We start from the raw sequence: 23,483 nt of genomic DNA, 5'->3' as shown, positions 1-23,483 counted from the left end.
TCCTTCCCCACCCGTCAACCTCCCTCCCCTACCCTGCCCTCTCCACCACCTCCTCTCCCTTGCCTCCTCTCCTAGGAAGGGGCACTGTGAGCAGGAATACTTTGTACTGCAGTGTCCCCAGCTTTTGAGGAAGGCAACTTGCATGAGTAGGTGCTTATAAATATTTGTTGAATGAGTGAAAAAATAAGCTCATTATCATATTTTCTTTTTGTAAACTAATTTATAGTCTAGAAGAAACAATTCCTTCTTCGTGTTCTTCTCTCAAGGGAAGTTACACAATCTGTGCATGATACGGTAATTCATGGAGCTATCTATACATATATTTGTGCATTTTTCTATAGTTATTCTGGAATTAAAGTTAAGTATGCATACGTGAAAGTTGATTCATAAGCAAGTGCCTGTTAAATACATATGGAATCTATATTAAAGGAGTTAAATAAGGAATTTGTGTGGGTAAGACGTTGAGGATATGTGGTCAGAGTGGGTTGGGAGTATATGGTTCAGAACCTTGTAAACTGCAGTCTAAGAACTTGGTACTGCAAACAGTTAAGATGCCATTGAAAAATGTTAAACTAGAGAGTAATGGAATTGCATTGGAGGAGGGGAAAATTAAAAGTAGGAATAATAGAACCCATTTTACTATCCTTCGCAGAAGACAGCTGCCCAAAAGAAAAAAATTGGGGGCATATAAGAAGTGGGAGGAGAGGGAGGATGGTCTAAGCCATGGGAGGTAGAACTAGGAACTCTGAGAAAGGGATAAATGTCTTTCTTCAAACATTTTCCTAATTTAGGAATTAGGAAAACAGGGTATATAAACAGAAAAAAAGAGCACAAGCCAACATATGGCTGTTTAGTGTTTAATTCTGAATAACAGGTATATGGGGATTATGTCTTCTTTGTACTTTACTGTATTTCAAAGCATGTATATTTTTAAGAAAATAAAAGGCAATGTAATTTCCCTCTTTTTCTGTCTTTTCAGAAATGCCTTGCCTTGCAGAATATGATGATGGCTTATGGTATAGAGCAAAGATTGTTTCCATTAAAGAATTTAATCCTCTAGCTGTCCTGGTACAATTTGTTGATTATGGATCAACTGAAAAGCTGACAGTAAACAGGTTAAAAAACAAAAAAGTAAACTTAGTCTATTTTTTTTTAATAATTAAAAATATTTTACTTCAAAAAGCTATTTTAGAGCTACTATTGGGAGTTTGTTTTTACTCTAAAAGTTATTCTTTATTGTGGTAAGATGTACATAACAAAATTTACTGTATCAAAGTTTTTAATGTAAAAAAAATTATTGTCATCCATTTTTAAGTATACAATTAATTGACATTAAATACATTCACAGTGTTGTACAACCACGCTATTGTCCATTTTCACAACTTTTTCATAATCCCAAACAAAAACTCTGGACCCCTTAGTAACATTCTGTTCCCTTTCTCTCAGCTCCCAGTGAGTCCTCTTCTGCTCTGTATGAATCTACTTAAATTCTTCATACAAACATAATGATATAATATTTGCCTTTTTATGTCTGGCTTATTTTACTTAGAATAACGTTTTCAGAGTTCATCCAGTTGTAGCTTGTCAGAATTTCATTATTTTTACAATTAAGTAATATTCCATTGTACATATACACCACATTTTGTTTATTCATCTCTTGATGGACACTTGGTATGTGAATAATACTTTGTGAACACTGACATAAAAAGAAGATCCATTTAAATTCCAGCTTTCAACTGTTTTAAGATATGTACCTCGAAATGGAATTGCAGGATCACATGGTAATTTCATGTTTAACTTTTTGAGGAAATGCCAAAGTTTTCCATATCAGCTATACTATTTAACATTTTTACCAGCAACACACAGGAGTTCCATTTTCTCCACATCCTTGCCAACACTGTTATTTTTCCAAGTTTTGTTGTTATTTGTAATTATTTTTTAATAATGATATAATATGCATATAAAATCTATCATCTTAACCATTTTTAAATGTATAGTTAAGTAGTGTTAACTCAATTTACATGGTTAGTGCAACCAATCTCCAGAACTCTCTTCATTTTCAAAACTGAATCTAACTTTGTACCCATTAAATGATTCCACATTGTCCCTTCATCCAGCCCATCGGCCACCATTCTGCTTTCCACCTCTATGAACTTGATTATTGTAGGAATATCTCACATCTTTTTCTAACTGTCTTATTTCACTTAGCATAATGTCAAGGATCAACCATGTTATAGCATGTGTTAGAAATTTCTTCCTTTTTACAGCTGAATAATATTCCATCATATGTATTTAACACATTTTATTTATCCACACACCCATCAGTGGATATTTGACTACTGTGAATGATGTTATGAAAATGTACATACAAATATCTCTTTACAACCCTGCTTTCAGTATACTGAGAAGTGGAGTCACTGGATAATATGCTAATTATTATTAGTATTTGGAGGAACCACCAAACTTCCCCAGCAGCATTTTACATTCCCACCAAATGTCCAAGGATTCCAGTTTCTGTCTATATCCTCACTAACACTTGTTATCTTCTGGGTGGTATTTTGGTTTTTTTTTTAATAGTAGCCATGCTAATGGGTATGAGGTGATATCATATATGGCTTTCATTGGCATTTCCCTGATGATTAGTGATGTTGAACATCTTTTCATGTGCTTGTTGGCCATTTACAGCTCTTTGGAGAAATATCATTTTTAACGTGAACATATTTTCTCTCATTCTGCAAGGTGCCTTTTCACTCTATTGATTGTGCCTTTTGCATAGTTTTAAGTTTTGATATAACTGAATTTTCTTCTTCTGTTGCCTGTGCTCTTGGTGTCATATCAAAGAAATCACCGCCAAATCCAACATCATAAAGTTTTCCCCTAATTGTGACATTAACATTTTTTTAGTTTTTTAATTATTCTTAAAAAAAAAATTTTTTTTAATTTTAGAATTTCTTTGTGACAGACTGCGTCAAATCCCTCTTCATCTTATGCAGTATCCAGCCCGAGCCATAAAGGTTCTCTTGGCAGGGTTTAAACCACCCTTGAGAGATGTAGGAAAGACAAGAATACCATATTGTCCGAAGTGGAGCATGGAAGCATTGTGGGCCATGATAGACTGTCTACAAGGAAAACAGCTTTATGCTTCTTCCATGGTAAGTATCTGTCTTAACTGACCAAGATTCTTTTGAAGGTATTTCAAGGATCCTTAGTAATTTTCTAAAGTGCTTTACATGTAAAATGCTTTAAAGTTTATAATGCTGTAAATACTATAGGATTAATTTTAAGGCTGCTTCAAACAATGTCTTAGTTTTATATAATTTATACTTAAGCTTTTGATTAGCCCTCCAATGATATAAAATATCAGGGATGTAATGACTAAGATATAAAATGATCCAGATGAATATTCTATAACTAAAGAACAGATAAGTCAATGAGGTTCTCAAGGCAAGAATACTGCAGTGGTTTGCCATTCCCTTCTCCAGGGGACCACATTCTGTCAGACCTCTCCACCATGACCTGTCCATCTTGGGTGGCCCCAAACGGCATGGCTTAGTTTCATTGATTTAGACAAGGCTGTGGTCCGTGTGATCAGATTGGCTAGTTGTCTGTGATTGTGGTTTCAGTGTCTGCCCTCTGATCCCCTCTCTCAATGCCTACCTTCTTACTTGGGTTTCTCTTACCTTGGACGTGGGGTATCTCTTCATGGCTGCTCCAGCAAAGCACAGCCGCTGATCCTTACAGCGGCTGAAGTCAAGCGGGCCTTAGGAAGCATCACTACGAACAAAGCTAGTGGAGGTGATGGAATTCCAGTTGAGCTATTTCAAACCCTAAAAGATGATGGTGTGAAAGTGCCGCACTCAATACGCCAGCAAATTTGGAAAACTCAGCAGTGGCCACAGGACTGGAAAAAGTCAGTTTTCATTTCAATCCCAAAGAAAGGCAATGCCAAAGAATGCTCAAACTACTGCACAATTTCACTCATCTCACACACTAGTAAAGTGATGCTTAAAATTCTCCAAGCCAGGCTTCACCAATATGTGAACCATGAACTTCCAGAAGTTCAAGCTGGTTTTAGAAAAGGCAGATGAACCAGAGATCAAATTGTCAACATTCGCTGGATCATCGAAAAAGCAAGAGAGTTCCAGAAAAACATCTATTTCTGCTTTATTGACTATGCCAAAGCCTTTGACTGTGTGGATCACAATAAACTGTGGAAAATTCTGAAAGAGATGGGAATACCAGACCACCTGACCTGCCTCTTGAGAAACCTATATGCAGGTCAGGAAGCACCAGTTAGAACTGGACATGGAGCAACAGACTGGTTCCAAATAGGAAAAGGAGTACATCAAGGCTGTATATTGTCACCCTGCTTGTTTAACTTCTATGCAGAGTACATCATGAGAAACGCTGGGCTGGAAGAAGCACAAGCTGGAATCAAGACTGCCGGGAGAAATGTCAATAACCTCAGATATGCAGATGACACCACCCTTATGGCAGAAAGTTAAGAACTAAAGAGTCTCTTGATGAAAGTGAAAGAGGAGAGTGAAAAAGTTGGCTTACAGCTCAACATTCAGAAAACTTAAGATCATGGCACCTGGTCCCATCACTTAATGGCAAATAGATGGGGAAACAGTGGCTGACTTCATTTTTCCAGGCTCCACAATCACTGTAGATGGTGATTGCAGCCATGAAATTAAAAAACACTTACTCCTTGGAAGAAACGTTATGACCAACCTAGATAGCATATTAAAAAGTGGAGACATTACTTTTGTCAACAGAGGTCCGTCTAGTCAAGGCTGTGGTTTTTCCAGTGGTCATGTATGGATGTGAGATTTGGACTATAAAGAAACCTGAGCGCCAAAGAATTGATGCTTTTGAACTGTGGTGTTGAGAAGACTCTTGAGAGTCCCTTGGACTGTGAGATCCAACCAGTCCATCCTAAAGGAGATCAGTCCTGGATGTTTATTGGGAGGACTGAGGTTAAAGCTGAAACTCCAATACTTTGGTTACCTGATGTGAAGAGTTGACTCATTTGAAAAGACCCTGATGCTGGGAAAGACTGAGGACAGAAGGAGAAGGGGATAACAGAGGATGAGATGGTTGGATGGCATCACCAACTCAATGGACATGGGTTTGGGTGGACTCCAGGAGTTGGTGATGGACAGGGAGGCCTGGTGTGCTGCGGTTCATGGGGTCACAAAGAGTCAGACACAACTGAGCAACTGAACTGAAGTCAATGACACTGTTTCCACTGTTTCCCCATCTATTTCCCATGAAGTGATGGGACCAGATGCCATGATCTTAGTTTTCTGAATGTTGAGCTGTAAGCCAACTTTTTCACTCTCCTCTTTCACTTTCATCAAGAGGCTTTTTAGTTCCTTTTCACTTTCTGCCATAAGGGTGGTGTCATCTGCATATCTGAGTTATTGATATTTCTCCTGGCAATCTTGCAGATGGTGATTGCAGCCATGAAATTAAGACGCTTACTCCTTGGAAGGAAAGTTATGACCAACCTAGATAGCATATTGAAAAGCAGAGACATTACTTTGCCAACAAAGGTCTGTCTAGTCAAGGCTGTGGTTTTTCCAGAAGTCACGTATTGATGTGAGAGTTGGACTGTCAAGAAAGCTGAGCGCCAAAGAATTGATGTTTTTGAACTGTGGTGTTGGAGAAGACTCTTGAGAGTCCCTTGGACTGCAAGGAGATCCAACCAGTCGATTCTAAAGGAGATCAGTCCTGGGTGTTCTTTGGAAGGACTGATGCTAAAGCTGAAACTCTGGTACTTTGGTTACCTCATGCAAAGAGTTGACTCTATTGGAAAAGACTCTGATGTTGGGAGGGATTGGGGGCAGGAGAAGGGGACGACAGAGGATGAGATGGCTGGATGGCATCACCGACTCGATGGACATGAGTTTGAGTGAACTCTGGGATTTGGTGATGGACAGGGAGGCCTGGTGTGCTGCAATTCATGGGGTCGCAAAGTGTCTGACACGACTGAGCGACTGAACTGAACTGAGTTCAATGAGGGAACGTGTAAACCATTAATACAAGTAGAATGAATGAAGTGTTATCAAACAAGTACAGGTATTTGGGGGTGAGACGTAGGGAGAAGCAGGAATGATTTCTATTTGAAGAGATTGGAATATGGTATTTGAGCCCCTGCCCAGTAGAGTACCACAGGGGAAAAGTAACATTTAAACTGCGTCCTAAAAGTTGGAAAAATTAGAACGGAATTGTGGTCAAAATCAGAGAAAGTGGTTTTCAGAGTACTCATACTAAGTTTGAATTGTTTAATGTAGTAGAACTGTATGAAAAGGTTCAAATAAGAAAACCCAGGTCATGCTCAGTATTAATATGCTTTCTACTTTAGAGGCTTAGACACAAAAGGGAGACCCACAGACTCTGACCTGTACCCATGTTTAATAACACAGCTGTTTTAAAACTGGAAAATTATACACCAAAACTCTGCTGTTTTTAAGTGTCATAAAATCTAGTATTTATATATTTTATGTATTATAAAATCTAATATTTTATATATTTAAATATTACAAAATCTTCTGGAATGACAACACAAGTGGTGCAGCAGCTCTCCCTTTAGATGCAAACATGTTCTTCAGTTCAGCTTCATCCTCACCACTGTTGTTTCAGCCCAACTTGCTCTGATTTGAGGACCTGAGATTTGGGGATTTCTGATATATTGGCTGTGGCAAAAATGAGCTCTTAATGTAGTAGTGCGGTTATTAGAAAGTGCTTTTTGAAAATCTCTGTACATATCACACTCCTGTGTGTGCAGTAGTGTAAAGAGCTTATGCAAGGTTTCTCTCAAGAAGCCAGTGAAAATACTAGCAGACCAAGTAAGTGTTCTTACAAATACATGTGTATTCACCTCATGAACAACAATCAAAATGTGGTGTGTGCCTAAAGGTATGCTTTATGTGTACAGTGCAAATGAATTTTAACAAGGAAGGTACTATGAGAGCCCACTGGCTCAATCCAGGAAAACTTTGGGGATGAGTTCCATTTCAAATAAAGAAGACAGAAAGAATGGAATTTAGCAAGAAACCATCACAAATACCTTTGAAAGGACATAGTACAAATTTATAAACAAACTTAGAGAATGCCTTGTCTCTCTTGCCAGCTGTAGGAGGAACAGGCAGCAAAGACATGATGGTATTTTCTTGACAAAGATCTTTTCATTTTAGGCTCAGGTACCAGAACAAATGGTGACTTTATATGAAGATAAACAGTATCCAATTCATATGTCATTAGTAGAAATGGGGCTTGCAGACCGAGATGAATGATGTAAGTACCATGATTTCTTGTTCATCCTTACGGTCAGCTTCAGGCACAGCACTGACACAGCAGAGGTTCACATTGTTTCTCAAAGGAATGACAACCAAGCTCAATAAGAATCTCTCTTCTAGGTTTCTCCTTAATAAGCCCTTCTAAACTACTGAGTGTCAGTATCAGAAAGGTTCCATAGTTGTGAAAATGCTGGGATTGAACAGCTGTCCTGATTGATCATGGTACCAAATAGTTTTGGGGCGTAAGGAGGAGACCAGCACTGAAAATAATTCAAGCTCATAACTCTTACCTCTGCATACGGTACTACTGGATAACCAGTGTCCTAATAACAAACATTATTAGGGTTAATCGGCAAACAGCTCACACTCTATTCATTCACATAAGTGTAACACACGATTTAGTAACTAGATTTGAACATTAAGCACAGGTTTAAAATAACACATTCTGTTTTTCAGGTATACAGTACAGAGCATCTGTAGCAGCCCAGAAGAAAGTTTTCTGTTACAGTGTAGACCATTTCAGGCTTATTTCCTTCACTTGTTCTGCAATATTGCTGGGCTTTTTTTTTTTTCCTTCCTTACATGTTGAACTGTTAAGAACTGTTTGAAAAAAGTTAATATTTGCTTTCCTGTTTGAAAAAAGTTAATAAATATTTGCTTTCCAAGTATTTACTTATTTTAATTTTTATATTTTAGCCACATTAGGAAAAATATTTCCTATATATTCAGTTTAAGAAATAAGACACTGTCAGCACAGGTGTAGGCACCTGTTCTACCCTTCCCCAATCATTCTCTTACCTACAAACGAGGTGAATACTGTGAGTTTGGCATTTATTGTGCTTATATACCTTGGAGAAGGGCATGGCAATCCACTCCAGTATTCTTGCCTGGAGAATCCCATGGACAGAGGAGCCTGGTGGGCTACAGTCCATGCGGTTGCAAAGAGTAGAACACGACTGAAGCAACTTAGCACATGCTTATATATGTCTTTATAATTTTACTGTATATGTAAGCATCCATAAACAATATATAGTTCCGTATATTTTTTTTAAGTATCACACAGTTGCCTTTCCCCCTACTTAAGAGTCTTTTATCCACACTGATATGCATAGCTGTTTTATTCACTTGCATTGTTACATCCCTCTATGCACATAATTTATTCTGTTAGATCTTGAGGTTGTTACCAGTTTTTTCTCAATTAGAGTTATTCTACAGTAAGACCCTCTCTGTACCTATGAGTGGTTTTCTAGTGAATATACTAATGGAATTTACTAAGTCCTGAGGTAATTGTTTTTCAAACTAACTCTACCATTAGTAGTCTTGAGTTCCTTGCTGACATGCAGTGTGGCCAGACCATTATTAGCCAGTTTATGATACAAGAGATACATCATTTTTGTCATATGCATTCACTGGTTTAGTTGCTTGTTTATTGCTCATTCATATCTTTTGTAATTTTAACTAGTAAGGCTTCTTAATGTATTTGGGTTATTAATCCTTTGTCAGATATGTGTATCTTTTCCTAGTCTGTGACTTTTCTTTTTGGGGTATCTTTGGACAAACTTTTGACTCATTAACCTTTAAGATTTGTGCTGTATCTCATTTAAAAGTCTTTCTCAAGGGTGGACCTTGTGATCTAGGGGTTAGAATTTGGCACATTCACTGACGTGACCTGAGTTCATTCCTGGGTTGGGGAACCTGAGATCCCAGAAGCTGTACAGCATGGGCCCCCCAGCCAGAAACAAAAATGGCTTTCTATCCTGAGGTTAAGTCGCTCAGTTGTGTCCGACTTTTGCAACCCCATGAATTGCAGCATGCCAGGCCTCCCTGTCCATCACCAACTCCAAGAGTTCACCCAAACTCATGTCCATCGAGTCGGTGATGCCATCCAGCCATCTCATCCTCTGTTGTCCCCTTCTCCTCCTGCCCCCAGTCCCTCCCAGCATCAGTCTTTTCCAGTGAGTCAACTCTTTGCATGAGGTGGCCAAATTATTGGAGTTTCAGCTTTAGCATCATTCCTTCCAAAGAACACCCAGGACTGATCTCCTTTAGAATGGACTGGTTGGATCTCCTTGCAGTCCAAGGGACTCTCAAGAGTCTTCTCTAACACCACAGTTCAAAAGCATCAATTCTTTGGTGCTCAGCTTTCTTCACAGTCCAACTTTCACATCCATACATGACCACTGGAAAAACCACAGCCTTGACTAGACCGACCTTTGTTGGCAAAGTAATGTCTCTGCTTTTCAATATGCTATCTAGGTTGGTCATAACTTTCCTTCCAAGGAGTAAGCGTCTTTTAATTTCATGGCTGCAATCACCATTTGCAGTGATTTTGGAGCCCAAAAAAATAAAGTCTGACACTGTTTCCCCATCTATTTCCCATGAAGTGATGGGACCAGATGCCATGATCTTAGTTTTCTGAATGTTGAGCTTTAAGCCAGCTTTTTCACTCTCCTCTTTCACTTTCATCAAGAGGCTTTTTAGTTCCTCTTCACTTTTCTGCCATAAGGGTGGTGTCATCTGCATATCTAAGGTTATTGACATTTCTCCCGGCAGTCTTGATTGCAGCTTGTGCTTCTTCCAGCCCAGCGTTTCTCATGATGTACTCTGCATAGAAGTTAAACAAGCAGGGTGACAATACACAGCCTTGACGTACTCCTTTTCCTATTTGGAACCAATCTGTTGTTCATGTCCAGTTCTAACTGGTGCTTCCTGGTCTGCATATAGGTTTCTCAAGAGGCAGGTCAGGTGGTCTGATATTCCCATCTCTTTCAGAATTTTCCACAGTTTATTTTGATCCACACAGTCAAAGGCTTTGGCATAGTCAATAAAGCAGAAATAGATGTTTTTCTGGAACTCTCTTGCTTTTTCGATGATCCAGCGAATGTTGACAATTTGATCTCTGGTTCCTCCGCCTTTCCTAAAACCAGCTTTTCTAAATCCTGAGGTTACGTAAATATAATTCCTTATTTTCTCTGAAAACTTATAACACTGCCTGGTTGTTTCTCAGGCCCCGCCTTTCTCACGTGTCCTGTTTTGACCAGGTATCACCCTCATTACAGCTGCTTTGTCCTCCCATGAGATCTGCACTAGCAGAATGAACTCTTCCTACCTGTTTGACTGATTGACTTACTTCTATATTCCGTTTTCACTTCGCATTCTTTGACCTTGGTGGTAGATATTATAATGCTTTAATTTCAGCACTGATTGAGTATAGTAATAGTGAGTGGAGAAATGATTCCTCCTTCAGTGATGTTTCTGAGCATAACCTTGATAGGGCTGACAGGCAGTAGGAAAATCTGTGTGATAAAAACTATGTGATACTGTATTTCTTGTACTTCCTGGTTTTCATAGCCATCACCAACCACAGAAAGCATCCCCTTATTAAAGTCTATGCTGCTTATGACCATAGGAGACAAGGGAGGTGAATTAAAAATGAAAGCTGCCCTGTTCATTTCAAACATAAAAAGCAAGAAGTTTTATACTCCAAAGTCTTTTCTATTTATTTATATACACACACAGACACGCACACACACAGAATATATAAATTAAACCACAGAATCCACAAGAAATGTACATTTCTTTTTAACAAGAAAATCAAGTTAGTGTCATTTCATGATGAGTCACATTGAGTCAGACTGAGTTTCATGACAGTTTTGTGTCCATGAGAACATTACCATCCTTGTCTTTCATTCTTACTCGACCAGATGTATACTTGGTCTCCTGATGCCCGTTTGTGTACACAGTTTTCACAGTGCCGTCTGGATACTCCCGTCTCTTGAACTGGGCCGTATGCAGTTCTCTTTGGCCATTATTAAACTCTATGATTTTGTTGCCATCTCTGTAAATTTTAAATAGAATTTAATTCCTTTATAAAAACATGAAGATTACAGCAGGAGAAATCTGGCAGTTACTCCTTCTCCAAGAATATCCTTGGTCCTTATTTTAAGGATAATGTCCCATTATAAAACAAAGCTAGGGTGCAAAGTTGAGAAGTTGTCAACTTCTCAACACAGAATGTTTTTCTCTATTTTGGTTATTTCTCAAATTTCATATGAACACATATGTGGCTCTCTGCCACATACAAAGGTTAGAGAGCCACTGCTCTAGTAAACGTGTGGCCCTATGGTGTCTGCATCACCCATGAGCTCACTAGAAATGCCAATTATTTGAGTGGGGCCCAGCAACAAGCCCTTGAACAGTCCCTCCAGATTCAGATGCACCCTGAAGTTTGAAAACCACTGCTGTAAGTGAAAAACAAAAATAGCACAATTACCCTGAATGAATTGCACATTCAAAAACTGCTAAGAGAATAAAAGTTTTTATCACAAGAAAAACATGTAATTATGTGTAATGATGGATGTTAACTAGACTTTTGTGATCATTCTGCTATACAAATATCTAGTAAATTTTTGTGGTACACCTGAAACTAATGTCATATGTCAGTTACACCTCAATTTAAAAATGACAATCCTGAATGAACTAATAACATGGGATGTGTCTGAGTATAGATGAGAAAAGACTGGCCATGAGATTAAATAGATGGCTCTAGGGAAGTTTTCATAAGAGTCAAAATTGAGAAACTTCTGAGTTTTAACACTTGAAGATCAGATAGATGGCTCTAGGGAACTTTTCATAAGAGTCAAAATTGAGAAGTTTTTGAAATCTATACTGTACACATAAGCTTTTCCTCAAATTTTCTTTAGTTGAGCACCAGATAAAGACCACCAGATTTCAGACCACATTAAGGGAAAAAGTCATGACCATAAGGAGTTCCTACATTATTGCCAAGTTTACATCACATAATTCAAGTTAATGGGTACTTAACTGCTACACTCCAGGAAAGGAGGGTGAAACTAAAAACAGGACTGGATCTCACAAACTCTTCACTGTGGATTAAAGAAGTCATCTCTGACTTCAAGAAATTTAACATTCAGAAGGATAAAGAAAGAAATTGTTAATTTGGAATTGGCTTAGAGAGGCCAGAAGAGTAAAGTGCTTAGGCTGGGACAGGGAGACCCAGAAAATCAAAATACAGAGTCCAGTTATTCTTAAAAATTGACAGGGAAGCTTCCCTTCTGTGTCTCACTCACCGTTTTCAAATTTCACCAAACTTATTTCTAATAAGTATCTGCCATCCTCCTTTCGTGAAGTGTTCTTTAGACATCCTTCAAATCTCTAGGCTAAAGACTAAGCAAAATATTAGAATCCATTGGTCTCAAACTTGTCTAAAATTCTAAAGTGCTGCAAACACATCTTACCTGCTCTCAGATTCTGAACTCAACTAAAATGTTGAATGACTTATTAAAGTTTAAGATTTTTAAACTTCATTACTGATTGAAAGTTGAAAACTAGAAACCAACTTGACAGAAACCAACTTGACAGGTAACATACCTTTGTACTCTCACAACTGTACCATCTGGGAAAATGCTCTCTTCTTGTCCATCAGCAAACAAGTTTTTGATAGTCCGGTCAGGAAATGTGATTTCTTTTCTTCCATCTGGGAAATGTTTTTCTGTAAGAAAGGGGGTTATTATAAATATTTTATTTTTAAAGGAAGGAAGAATTTAATAGAACTGAGAGGGCAGAGCAGGTTCTCACCTATCTGGCCATTAGAGAAATGTAGAACTTCCAGCCCTTCTGGGAATGTGGTGTGGGCAGTCTGCGTGGCTGCATAGTAGTAGACCTGTAAAGACAAGGAGTCAGCGCTGCCACTCCTTCAGGGGTGTTTATGCTACAGAGAAAACACCTGTGGAAACCTACCACTCTCCCGTCTGGCATGACCTGCTTGATGTCACCATTGAAGAAAGTGACAGTGACGGTCTCCCCATCTGCACTCACTTCCTTTCGCGTTCCATTTGGAAACAACACAACGTGGCACCCGTTCTTATAAACCTTCTCTATCTACAAAAAAGAAAACCAAACTAGCAAAAATTTCCTGAGACCACGTGACAAAAACGTCCCTAATTCTTATAAATTGCCTACTTTGATATTTTTCATAATAAAAATTAAAATATTTCTCGGAGAGAAAAGTTCCAATTCAAAACAATCAACTTCACCTATTAGCACATCATGTCCATTCTTAAGTCACCTATTCCCCCCAAACTTTTCAGTTGTTTTTTTAGGCAACCTTCAGATTATCACTTCAGCTCTAAACACTTCAACAAATCTCTCTACTGGAACAGTCAGTAACCAAACTATTATCATCCCTAACAAGCTGTAATTCCCTCATTATATCATAACCTTCACACTGTTTTTCATAAATTCGCCCAAAAAAAAGGCTTTGTATGGTTTACTTGAATATGGATGAAAACAAGGTCCACACACACTTGGGCTGATGTGTCTCTCCGATCTCAATTTTTAATGGTCCCTTCGTTTCCCCATTTTAATGCCAACTGTTGAAGGAACGAAGTTACTGAACATATAGTACTGACCACATTCTGGATCTGGCCAATTGCTTTTCTATTTTTCTGTCAGTTAACGTTCTCATATCCTATTTTTCCTTAAAAAACCCAGTAGTTACTCTCAAGGCTTGATTACATTCCAGGTGAATTATTCTGACGAGTGCCTTTTAGGTACAGCAGTGGGCTCTGTATGACAGCGTGTCCAGAAATCAGTAAGTATGCGGCTGCCTCACAACCTCAGCACTGACTGGGCGGTGGCATAAGACCCGTCAACCTTTCATCTGAGGTTTCAGCAGCCACTGATGACTGCTGCCAAGACCCTTCCTTTCATTAGACCTTCTACACTGGTGATATCCTAATTTCTCATTCCTCTTCTAAAAAAGAAAACCCTTCCTCATCAACAATTTGTTACCCGAAAGTAAAGTGTTGCTTTTGAACTGTGGTGCTGGAGAAGACTCTTGAGAGTCCTTGGACTGCAAGGAGATCCAACCAGTCCATCCTAAAGGAGATCAGTCCTGGGTGTTCACTGGAAGGACTGATGTTGAAGCTGGAACTCCAATACTTTGGCCACCTTGTGCGAAGAGCTGACTCATTTGAAAAGACCCTGATGCTGGGAAAGATTGAAGGCAGGAGAAGGGGACGACAGAGGATGAGATGGTTGGAGGGCATCACCGACTCTATGGACGTGGCTTTGGGTGGACTCCGGGAGTTGGTGATGGACAGGGAGGCCTGGCGTGCTGCAGTTCATGGGGTCACAAAGAGTCAGACACGACTGAGCAACTGAACTGAACTGAAAGAGTGTACAGGAAAACTACTTTAGGATAGAGGTAACAACTTCCTTCTGATTGCTGGTCTTTGTCCTTCACTCATTCCTCACAATTCACAGTGAACTTCAACCTCATTTCTATTAAAGTGGATCAAAGAGCCTAAAAAAGTACATGTTCTAGAAACCTAAGGAAAAATCCCCTAACCACCACCTCAGTTACAAACCCTGTTTCTGTCCCTTCCCTTGTCCTTCATTCTTTAACTGGAGCACCCAGCCAGGCTGTTCCCACTCAGAACCTTTCCCAAGCACAGGAATAATACTGTTGGGCTGGGGCAGAGAAGCAGCTAATCCAGGAAACATTTAAGGAGGGGTAGGAGATCCAACCAGTCCATCCTAAAGGAGACCAGTCCTGGGTGTTCATTGGAAGGACTGATGAAGCTGAAACTCCAAAACTTTGACCACCTCATGTGAAGAGTTGACTCACTGGAAAAAACCCTGATGCTGGGAAGGATTGGGGGCAGGAGGAGAAAGGGACAACAGAGGATGAGATGGCTAGATGGCATCACCGACTCAATGCACGTGAGTTTGGGTGAACTCCAGGAGTTGGTGACGGACAGAGAGGCCTGGCGTGCTGTGATTCATGGGGTTGCAAAGAGTCGGACACAACTGAACGACTGAACTGAACTGAGGCTTTTACGAGTACTAGGGATTACCAAGGCTTTCAGCCGTATCTGGGGAAAGAACAAGAAGCTTAAACAATGAGACTGTACTCCTCCTCTTGTTGCATCTCTCAGAAATGGCAACTAAATGCATTTTCATTTATCAAGTGTTTTCAGAGGAGTCCAAAGGTTCAGCCTGAGGACATGAGCCAAAGCATTGAAGACCTTAAGCCCCATCAAGTCTCAACAGTCAATGATTTTAGAATCTGTTTCAACTATATTTTAACCCATGTCTATTTTTTATAAAAAAAAAAAAAAAAAGTAACCTTTCCATCAGGATGGGTGATTTCTCCCTCAATTTCCTCTTTTTCATCCTCCTCTTTATAGTCAGGATCTGGAAAGTTCACTGGTTCAGGCAGCTCCCTGGGTGAGGCCGTCTATAAGGACAGGAGGCTCTTAGTCTGTGCTATATGACATGTAATAAAAATCTCAAGCAGCTAAAACTTAACACTTATGTCCAAAAGCCAGATTTCACTATTACAGGATTCTATGGCTAGTGTTGGTGTTGTATAGAAAACCTTTATGATGTTAAGTAAAAAGCTTCCTTTATAAATGGAAACTTAAACCAGTTCACTCATCAACTGTAAGCCTAAGAAATATGTCTGAATATATAAGAACAAAGATTTACCTGTCCCTTCTCCGAGCTGCCTAAATCACGAGGCTCAGACTTGGATCTTTGAGATGGATTACCTGTTAGAATATTACTGTCAGAGTTAGTTTGATTATTTAATTGAAAGATTTTAGTTTACTCAATATTGTGGTCAAACATTTCCTTAGTTCACTCTTCTTTACCCGTTATTTAAGATAAGTTTTAGTATTTTTCTTTACTAATTCCTAGTTCTTCATTATATAAATTCAGATGCTTATTCAAATACTTAAGTCCTGATGACCAAGAAAGACAAAGACAGTATCTGTTTTCTGAAAGTTTACAACCTCTTTTTGGACAGAGACAACTGCTCAACCAACCTAACAGATAAACCTGAAGGTGCTCTGCAGACAGTCACCAGGGGCTTTAGTTAAGAGGGCAGAAATGGAGAACAAAGAGTGGAAGCATCCAGAAAGACAGAGAATCTGGCTTGAAAAAGAAACTGGATAGACCTAATGGCTGTGGTCTAAACTTTTTAGATCATGACCAATACACCCAATTATACTGTGTATTAGGAGTACACAATTTATAAAATAAGCACACATGCGTGTACGTGCTCACACATAGCACAGCAACAACAAACTGAAATTAGGTTAAAAAGGCACTAAAGTTCTAATACTGTCTTCCTATATACCAATGGATAGTAGTCCTAAATTTGAAGGGTTTCAAGCTCAAGTGCCAGGATCTGACTTAAATGTAAAAAACCAGAATGGATCCTGAATGCTCCAAGAATGGAGAAGAGCAGAGGTAGAGGGCCCACTAAGCAGGCTGTGGGCATCTGTGGAGATGGCAGTGTGTGTGCTGTGTCAAATAACAGACCCAAGGATCCCAAGTTGCCAGGTACTAGTAATTTCATACGGTTCAACCTACTTAATTGATTCAGAAAAACATCAACATCAGAGGAGATGCGTTTAAGGATGGATGGGAATGCAGGGGGGTGGGGAGTAAAGAGAAAAGGAATCAAGGAGCACACATAGGTTTTGGCTAAATGACCAGCTTCCCCCACGTCACAGGCACAAAAACCCAGCTCTGTGTTAACATCACCTCTGAATCCTGTAACCACCCTCCACGGAAGAGACTAATATCCTCATTTTATAGGCAGGAGGACTACCCATAAAGAAGTGAAATTCAACTACGTTAAAGAAAGTGGGCAACTTTTAAGGTGACATCAGCGTCATGGCAGCTAAGCCATTCCTCTTTCCCCTTAACAACTTGACATTTGTAACTGAACAAAAGAGCCCCAGCGCCTTACCCCCAGGGATCTGGGGGGATTCTTGCCCACCTGTGCATCTGAAGATAGACCAGACCTCAGTGGGAGTTGTGGACCCAAGGGACTCAGCAAACCCGCCCCATCCCCACTCACTATGGGAGGAAAAACCTGGAGAGAGTGGACCTGAAGACGTCCAGGGTAGACGAGCAGGCTAGCAGGGCAGGACAGAGACGAGTTTATACGCAGAGCAGAGGGGAACCCGAGAGAGCTGCCCCCAGCCCAGGGGACAGTGCGTGGACCTGAGCTGTGTGGTGGTGGCAGACCACCTCTCCAGAGGAGGACACAGAAAGCTTGAGTGGAAGCAGCTGCCCAGCCACCTGCCATGTGGCTCAGAAGCCGCTTTCTCTCCAGGAGCAGCTGAACTTCTGAGGAGGGCCCGGGCCTCCACAACTAGGGGGAGTCAGGAAAAGAGGAGGGGAGCAGGTAAGCACGTAATGGGCACGGAAGGATGCAGCTCCTGCTGTCTACCGTCGGTCCACCCATGCCACTCAAGGATCGCCCCCTGGGCCCACAGGCACCTCAGGATCCTGAACCCATCCCCCGACTGCTGCCAGCTCCTTGTGTGTCTGCTGGAGTGCTCAGAAGATAGGCCACAGTCAATCTGTGGACAGGAAAGGAAGCACAGACTTGAACTATGGCCCTACCTCCTGGAAAACGAAAGGTTTCTAGCAGCCAGCCTGGTGAATTGAAGGAACCAATGAAGTCATAAAAGCTTTGTTAAGGAAGTATCTGCTACTTCAAATTCTGGAGGTGAAGAATTCGATGACAGGTGAAGAATGCAACAGAGAGCATCTACTGCACAGCAGACCAGATGGAAAGAACAAGTGACTTGGGAAACACAAATTCAAGAATACAGCTAGAAAAGGAGATGAAACTAAGAGAGCCAACGAGAGCTATTGGATTCCCACTAGAAGGGCAAATACTTGATTAACTGTTGTTCCAGAAGAGGAGCGGCAGAAAGGGGCACAAAGTTTGAAGAAATCAGAGCTTTCATTATTTAAAGAAAGAATAGGTGAGAACTTCCTAAATCAATGATAATAAACCTTCAAGGCAGCCAGGGGAAAAAAAGAAGTAACTTATGAAGGCACAGTGTTAGGCTCTCAGTGGATTTCTCAGCAGAAACCCCACAGGCCAAGAGAGGAAAACGACATATCAAAGTATGAAACAAAACCTGCCCACCCAGACTACTTTATCCAGCAAAGTTATCCTTCAGATATGAAGGGGAAATAAAGGCTTTCCCAGACAAAAACTGAGGTAGTTCAGCATCACCTGACCTATAAGACACTGCATGAAATGCTGAAAGGAGATCTTCAAGTAGAAACAAAAAGATGCAAACTAGCAACAAGACAACAGGAAAGTACACAACACATTGGTAATAAACGTGAACATGTACAGTCAGATTAAAAAAAAGAAAAAACCTAATTCACCTAATTATAGTATAACGTTTAAAGGAAAAGAATATTTTTTAAAACAACACCTATGGAATTCCCTGGAAGTCCAGTGGTGGGGACTCTGCACTTCCACTGTAGGACGTAAAGGTTCGGTCCCTACTGGAGGAACTAAGATCCCCGCATGCTGTGCAGTGCTGTGAAAAAACCAAAAACTCGAGCTACTGTAATGTTACTGAAATCAGAGCATAAAAAAGGCAAATTGTGACATCAAAACATAAAAGGTGGTGGAGCCTTTATAATGATACGTTGCTAATAGCATACAGCAGATTGTTTTATCTATGAGATGTTTTATGTAGGTCACATGGTGACCGCAAGCAAAAATATAGAGTTGATTCACAAATACAACAAAACAAGAGATGAAGCACACCACCATGGGAAAAAATGTTTACAGAGGTAGGCAGAAACGGGGGAAAAAAGAAACAATGGAAATAGAAAACCAAAAGAAAGCAATCGATAGGATGGCAGTCATAAGTCCTTACATATCAATAATCAACTAATGTAAATGCCCATAGAACAGAATAGAAAACCCCCTACATATACAATTAACTAATACTCAACAAGGGAGTCAAGAACACCCAACGGGGGGAATGCACAGTCTCTTTATAAAGCAATGCAAAAACTGAACACATGCAGAAAAATGGAATTGGATCTCTCTCACACCACTCAAAATGAACTCAAAATGGATCAGTCTTAAACATAAGACCTGGTACTGTAGAAGTTCTAGAGCAAAACATAAGAAAGAAGCTCCTTAACAACAGTCTTGGTAATAATTTCTTGGATATAACATCAAAAGCACAAACACCAAAAGCAAAAACCATCGAACTTAAAAGTTTCTGCCCAGCAAAGAAACAATCAACAAATAACCTACAGAATGAGAGAAATTTTTTATAAACCATCTATCAAATTAAGAGTTTAATATACGGACATGACTGAGTGACTTCACTTTCATTTTTCACTTTCATGCATTGGAGAAGGAAATGGCAACCCACTGCAGTATTCTTGCCTGGAGGTTCCCAGGGATGGTAAAGCCTGGTGGGCTGCCGTCTATGGGGTCGCACAGAGTCGGACACGACTGAAGCAACTTAGCATAGCATACAAAATATATAAAGAACTCATGAGTGCATTTTAGTCATGTTCGACTCTGCGACCCTATGGACTGTAGCCCACCAGGCTCCTCTGTCCAAGGGATTCTCCAGACAAGAACACTGGAGTGGGGTCCCATACCTTTCTCCAGGGCATCTTCCCGACCATGGGATCAAACCCATGTCTCTTAGGTCTCCTGCCTTGGCAGGTGAGCTCTTTACCACTAGCACCACCTGGGAGGCCCTAAAGAACTCATACAACTCAATAATTAAAAAAACACAAAAAAATACAATTTAAAAATGGGTTGAGGGCTTTCTGTGCTGGTAGCACTCTCGCAAACATGGTGAACGTTCCTAAAAGCCGCTGAACTAAGTATGGCAAGCACCAGCCCCACAAAGTGACCCAGTAGAAGAAAAGCAAGGATTCTCTGCATCCCCAAGGAAAGTAGCATTATGACAGGAAGCAGAGGGGCTACTGTGGGCAGACTAAGCCGATTTTCCAGAAGAAGGCTAAAACTACAAAGACTGTACCAAGGCTTGAATACGTTGGGGTGTTGAGCCCAACTGCAGATCTAAGAGAATGCTCGTTATTAAGAGATGCAAGTATTTTGGGCTGGGAAGAGATAAGAGAAAGGGCCAAGTGATCCAGTTTTGAGCTTCATGTTTTGTTTTATTAAGAAGACAATAAAAATTTGAATTTATGTGCTTGCTTCGGCAGCACGTATACTAAAAATTTGAGATTGTTTTAAAAAAATAAAAATGGGCAGAGGAACTAACTAGACAATATTTTTAAACATGGTATCCAAATGTCCAAGAGGTACATGAAAAGATGCTCAACATCACTAATCTTGAGGGAAATGCATATCAATGGCTATCAAAAAAAAAAAAAAAACCCAGACAAGTGATAACAAGTATTACCCTGTTAGGTAACACGGATGTGGAGAACAGGAAACCCTTGTACAATGGTGGTAGGAATACAAATTGGTACAGCCACTAGGGAACAGTATGCACATTTCCTCAAAAAATTAAAAACAGAATTACCAAACAAGTCAGCAATTCCACTTCTGAGTATATATATCCAAAGGAAATGGAAAACAGGATATTGAAGAGATACATGCATTCCCATGTTTACTGCAGTATTATTCACAACAGTCAAGATATGGAAATAACCTAAAGTGCCCTTCCATGAATGAATGAAGAAAATGTGGTACATATATACCGGGGAATATTGCTGTATGGTATAACGTACATGTGGAATTTCAAAAAGCCACACGTTAAAACAGAGAATAAAACAGTGGTTACTAAGGGCTAGGAGGTGGAAATTAGGGTATACCAACTTGCAGTTAGCTGTAAATAAGTCCTAGAGATAGAAAGCACATGTAGTGAACAACAATACTATGCTATAATCATCAAACCTGCTAAGAAGACTAGATCTTAATTATTCCAACCACTAAAAAAGAAATCATAATTATGTGATTTAATAGAGGTGCTAGGTATGGACACATTGACAGTCACATTACAATATCTAAATCCATCAAATCAACATGATGTACACCTCAGATTTATACAATGTTATATGTCAGATATATTTCAATTTAAAAAGATACTTTTTATATCTTTAACATATTAAGAGTAAAAAAACAAGCTATACACTGGGAGAAGATACCTGCAATACATGAAACTGTTACAGGATTATGAGGATGTGGGGACCCTCCCACGAACAATAAAGAAAAAGACAACTCCACAAAATAAAGATCTCATCAATTTCTTCTCAAAAGATGAATTCTGAACAGCTACTAAACACAGGCAAATGTGTTCAACATATTTAGTAATGGTGATGCAAATTAAAACTATGAGATTCAGATACACTCCTAACAGACTGGCATGAATTTAATTCTGAAAATCAAGTAATAACAAGATGTGGAGCAAAGCAAGCACTTACATTGCTGGTGAGAGAGTAAAATCACTTTGGGAAATATTTTGGCAATATCTGTTAAAGATATTCCTACAAATTACTCAGTTTAACTCTAGCCCTAGGTATATGTCTTAGAGAAATGAATGTGTACCAGAAATGAGTAGGAAAGTTCACAGCATCATTGTTTAACATCCCAAAACTTAAGAAAAACTTAACCATCAACAGAAAAATAACAAACTAATATATTCATAAATGGAATACTAATACTACCTAGCAATGAAAATTAGTGAACTAGATCAACAAGACTGAATCTCAAAAACACGTAGTGAAAGAAGAATATAATGGAATACATACAGCATGACTGACTCTTCAGAAAGCTCAAAAAAAGTAAAACTTTTTTTTTTAGGACTATAACCTATGAAAGTAGAAACTATTTTCAAGGAAAAGCAATGTAATATGATCACAGAGGGGGCAGTTCTGAGGTGTTGCTAATTCTTATTGTGGGCAGTGGTTACTCATATTTCCTTTATAATTTTCAAACCACATACGTTATATCCATTTCTATAAATTTAATTTACAGAAATACTTTCTAAAACTTCCAGGCAGATTAAAGACCTAGCTGTGAAAACAAAAGTTCATAGAAGAAAACAGTGTATTTGTGACTTGATGTTTGAGAAGGATTTCTTAGTCACAAAAAGCAAAACCATTTTTTTGATTAAATTCAGTATTAAAAGGGAAAACACATGTATAAAGAAACAAAAACCAAAAAGCTAAATATAGATGGGCAGAAGATACTGGCAGTGCTTATAATTAACTTTAATATGCAAAACCTGACAAGTACACACACAGTTTTAAACGGGCAAAAGAGATGAACAGGCAATTCACAAGAGGAAACTCAAATGTCCACTAAATATCAAAAGATGCTCACATTACCTCATCGGTAATCAGGGAAATGCATATTAAAATGACAGTGACTCATCATTTCACACCCATCTCACTGGCCAAATTAAAGTCTAAGTGGATCAAGTGTTAGCAAGCACAAAGAGCATGTTCTGTTGACAATAAAAAAAAAACTGCAAAGGGAAGTGAAAGTTGCTCAGTTGTGTCCGACTCTCTGCGACCCCAAGGACTGTACAGTCCATGGATTTCTCCAGGCCAGAATACTGGAGTGGGTAGCCATTCCCTTCTCCAGGGGATCTTCACAACCCAGGGATCGAACCCAAACATCTCAACTGAGACAAACCTGATGTGACCCAATATCCTACCCCTGACATGTGTCTGAGAGAAGCTCACATGACCAAGACTTGTCCTATTCATTCTGTGACAGACATGGAGAACGTGAATGCCCATCAACAAGACAGCTTAACTGTGGCAAATATACATGGAATATGTACAGCTGGAGTTTAAATGTATTACTGAGGGTAGGTCTTAAAATAGAAAGCAAATGGCAGACAGATGGAGTATGACACAATACTACGTTGATTTATGGACACAATGTACTAAAAGAATGAAAAATAAGAAAGGGAATGTGGTCTGGGTGCAAATTAACTGGAAGGAGGATACACAGGGGCTTCAATTATATTTACAATATCTTATTTCTATTAAGTTGGTGTAAATTCTCCACTCTTTAAGTTTCTAAAATATTTTATAAAAAGATCATGCAACTATCTTACCTTGTGTTGGCAAATAATTTTTTTTGTACTTTTCTACCTGGGTTCCTGAAGAAATCTGACTCTTTTGAAATCGAACTGATGAATTCTATAGTATGAGAAAATGTTGAATATAAAATTAGTTTAGTCTACACATTAGTACAAGGAAAGAAAGTAACAGAACTCAGCTTGCAAAGGGAATATTTTAAGTGTGTTCAATTTATGCTGTTTTCATGTATACTGAGTGAACAGGCCAGAGAACCAGCTGCTACCAGGAATG

General features: G+C 39.3%; 2 protein-coding genes and 1 pseudogene across 6 annotated transcripts in view; 2 read left to right on the top strand and 1 right to left on the bottom strand.

The window, feature by feature from the left end:
• The window catches only part of RNF17 (ring finger protein 17), a 110,867-nt gene extending 102,685 nt beyond the window's left edge, over positions 1 to 8,182 (top strand). The window contains exons 34-36 of the mRNA XM_027557653.1: positions 980 to 1,115; positions 2,963 to 3,152; positions 7,203 to 8,182. Coding sequence (XP_027413454.1) covers positions 980 to 1,115; positions 2,963 to 3,152; positions 7,203 to 7,301 — 425 coding nt within the window. The 3' untranslated portion in view covers positions 7,302 to 8,182. The remainder of the gene's footprint in view (positions 1 to 979; positions 1,116 to 2,962; positions 3,153 to 7,202) is intronic.
• Positions 8,183 to 10,362: 2,180 nt separating this feature from the next.
• CENPJ (centromere protein J) overlaps positions 10,363 to 23,483 on the bottom strand; it is a 39,714-nt gene continuing 26,593 nt past the window's right edge. For 3 of the 5 annotated variants that reach the window (XM_027557649.1, XM_027557648.1, XM_027557647.1), the window contains exons 11-17: positions 23,228 to 23,312; positions 15,819 to 15,880; positions 15,457 to 15,567; positions 13,065 to 13,205; positions 12,903 to 12,987; positions 12,696 to 12,816; positions 10,363 to 11,142 (exon numbers count right to left, since the gene is read on the bottom strand). In XM_027557649.1, coding sequence (XP_027413450.1) covers positions 10,947 to 11,142; positions 12,696 to 12,816; positions 12,903 to 12,987; positions 13,065 to 13,205; positions 15,457 to 15,567; positions 15,819 to 15,880; positions 23,228 to 23,312 — 801 coding nt within the window. In that variant the 3' untranslated portion in view covers positions 10,363 to 10,946. Of the gene's footprint in view, positions 11,143 to 12,695; positions 12,817 to 12,902; positions 12,988 to 13,064; positions 13,206 to 15,456; positions 15,568 to 15,818; positions 15,881 to 23,227; positions 23,313 to 23,483 lie in introns of those variants that run through there. The other 2 variants (XM_027557651.1, XM_027557652.1) reach the window with 2 other exon arrangements.
• Positions 18,773 to 20,517, top strand: LOC113902416 (annotated as a pseudogene).

The sequence above is a fragment of the Bos indicus x Bos taurus genome, chromosome 12, assembly GCF_003369695.1.
Source record: "Bos indicus x Bos taurus breed Angus x Brahman F1 hybrid chromosome 12, Bos_hybrid_MaternalHap_v2.0, whole genome shotgun sequence".
Classification (NCBI taxonomy): domain Eukaryota; kingdom Metazoa; phylum Chordata; class Mammalia; order Artiodactyla; family Bovidae; genus Bos; species Bos indicus x Bos taurus.
Note: the sequence above shows the minus strand (reverse complement) of the source record. Positions and strands in the feature narration are given on the sequence as shown.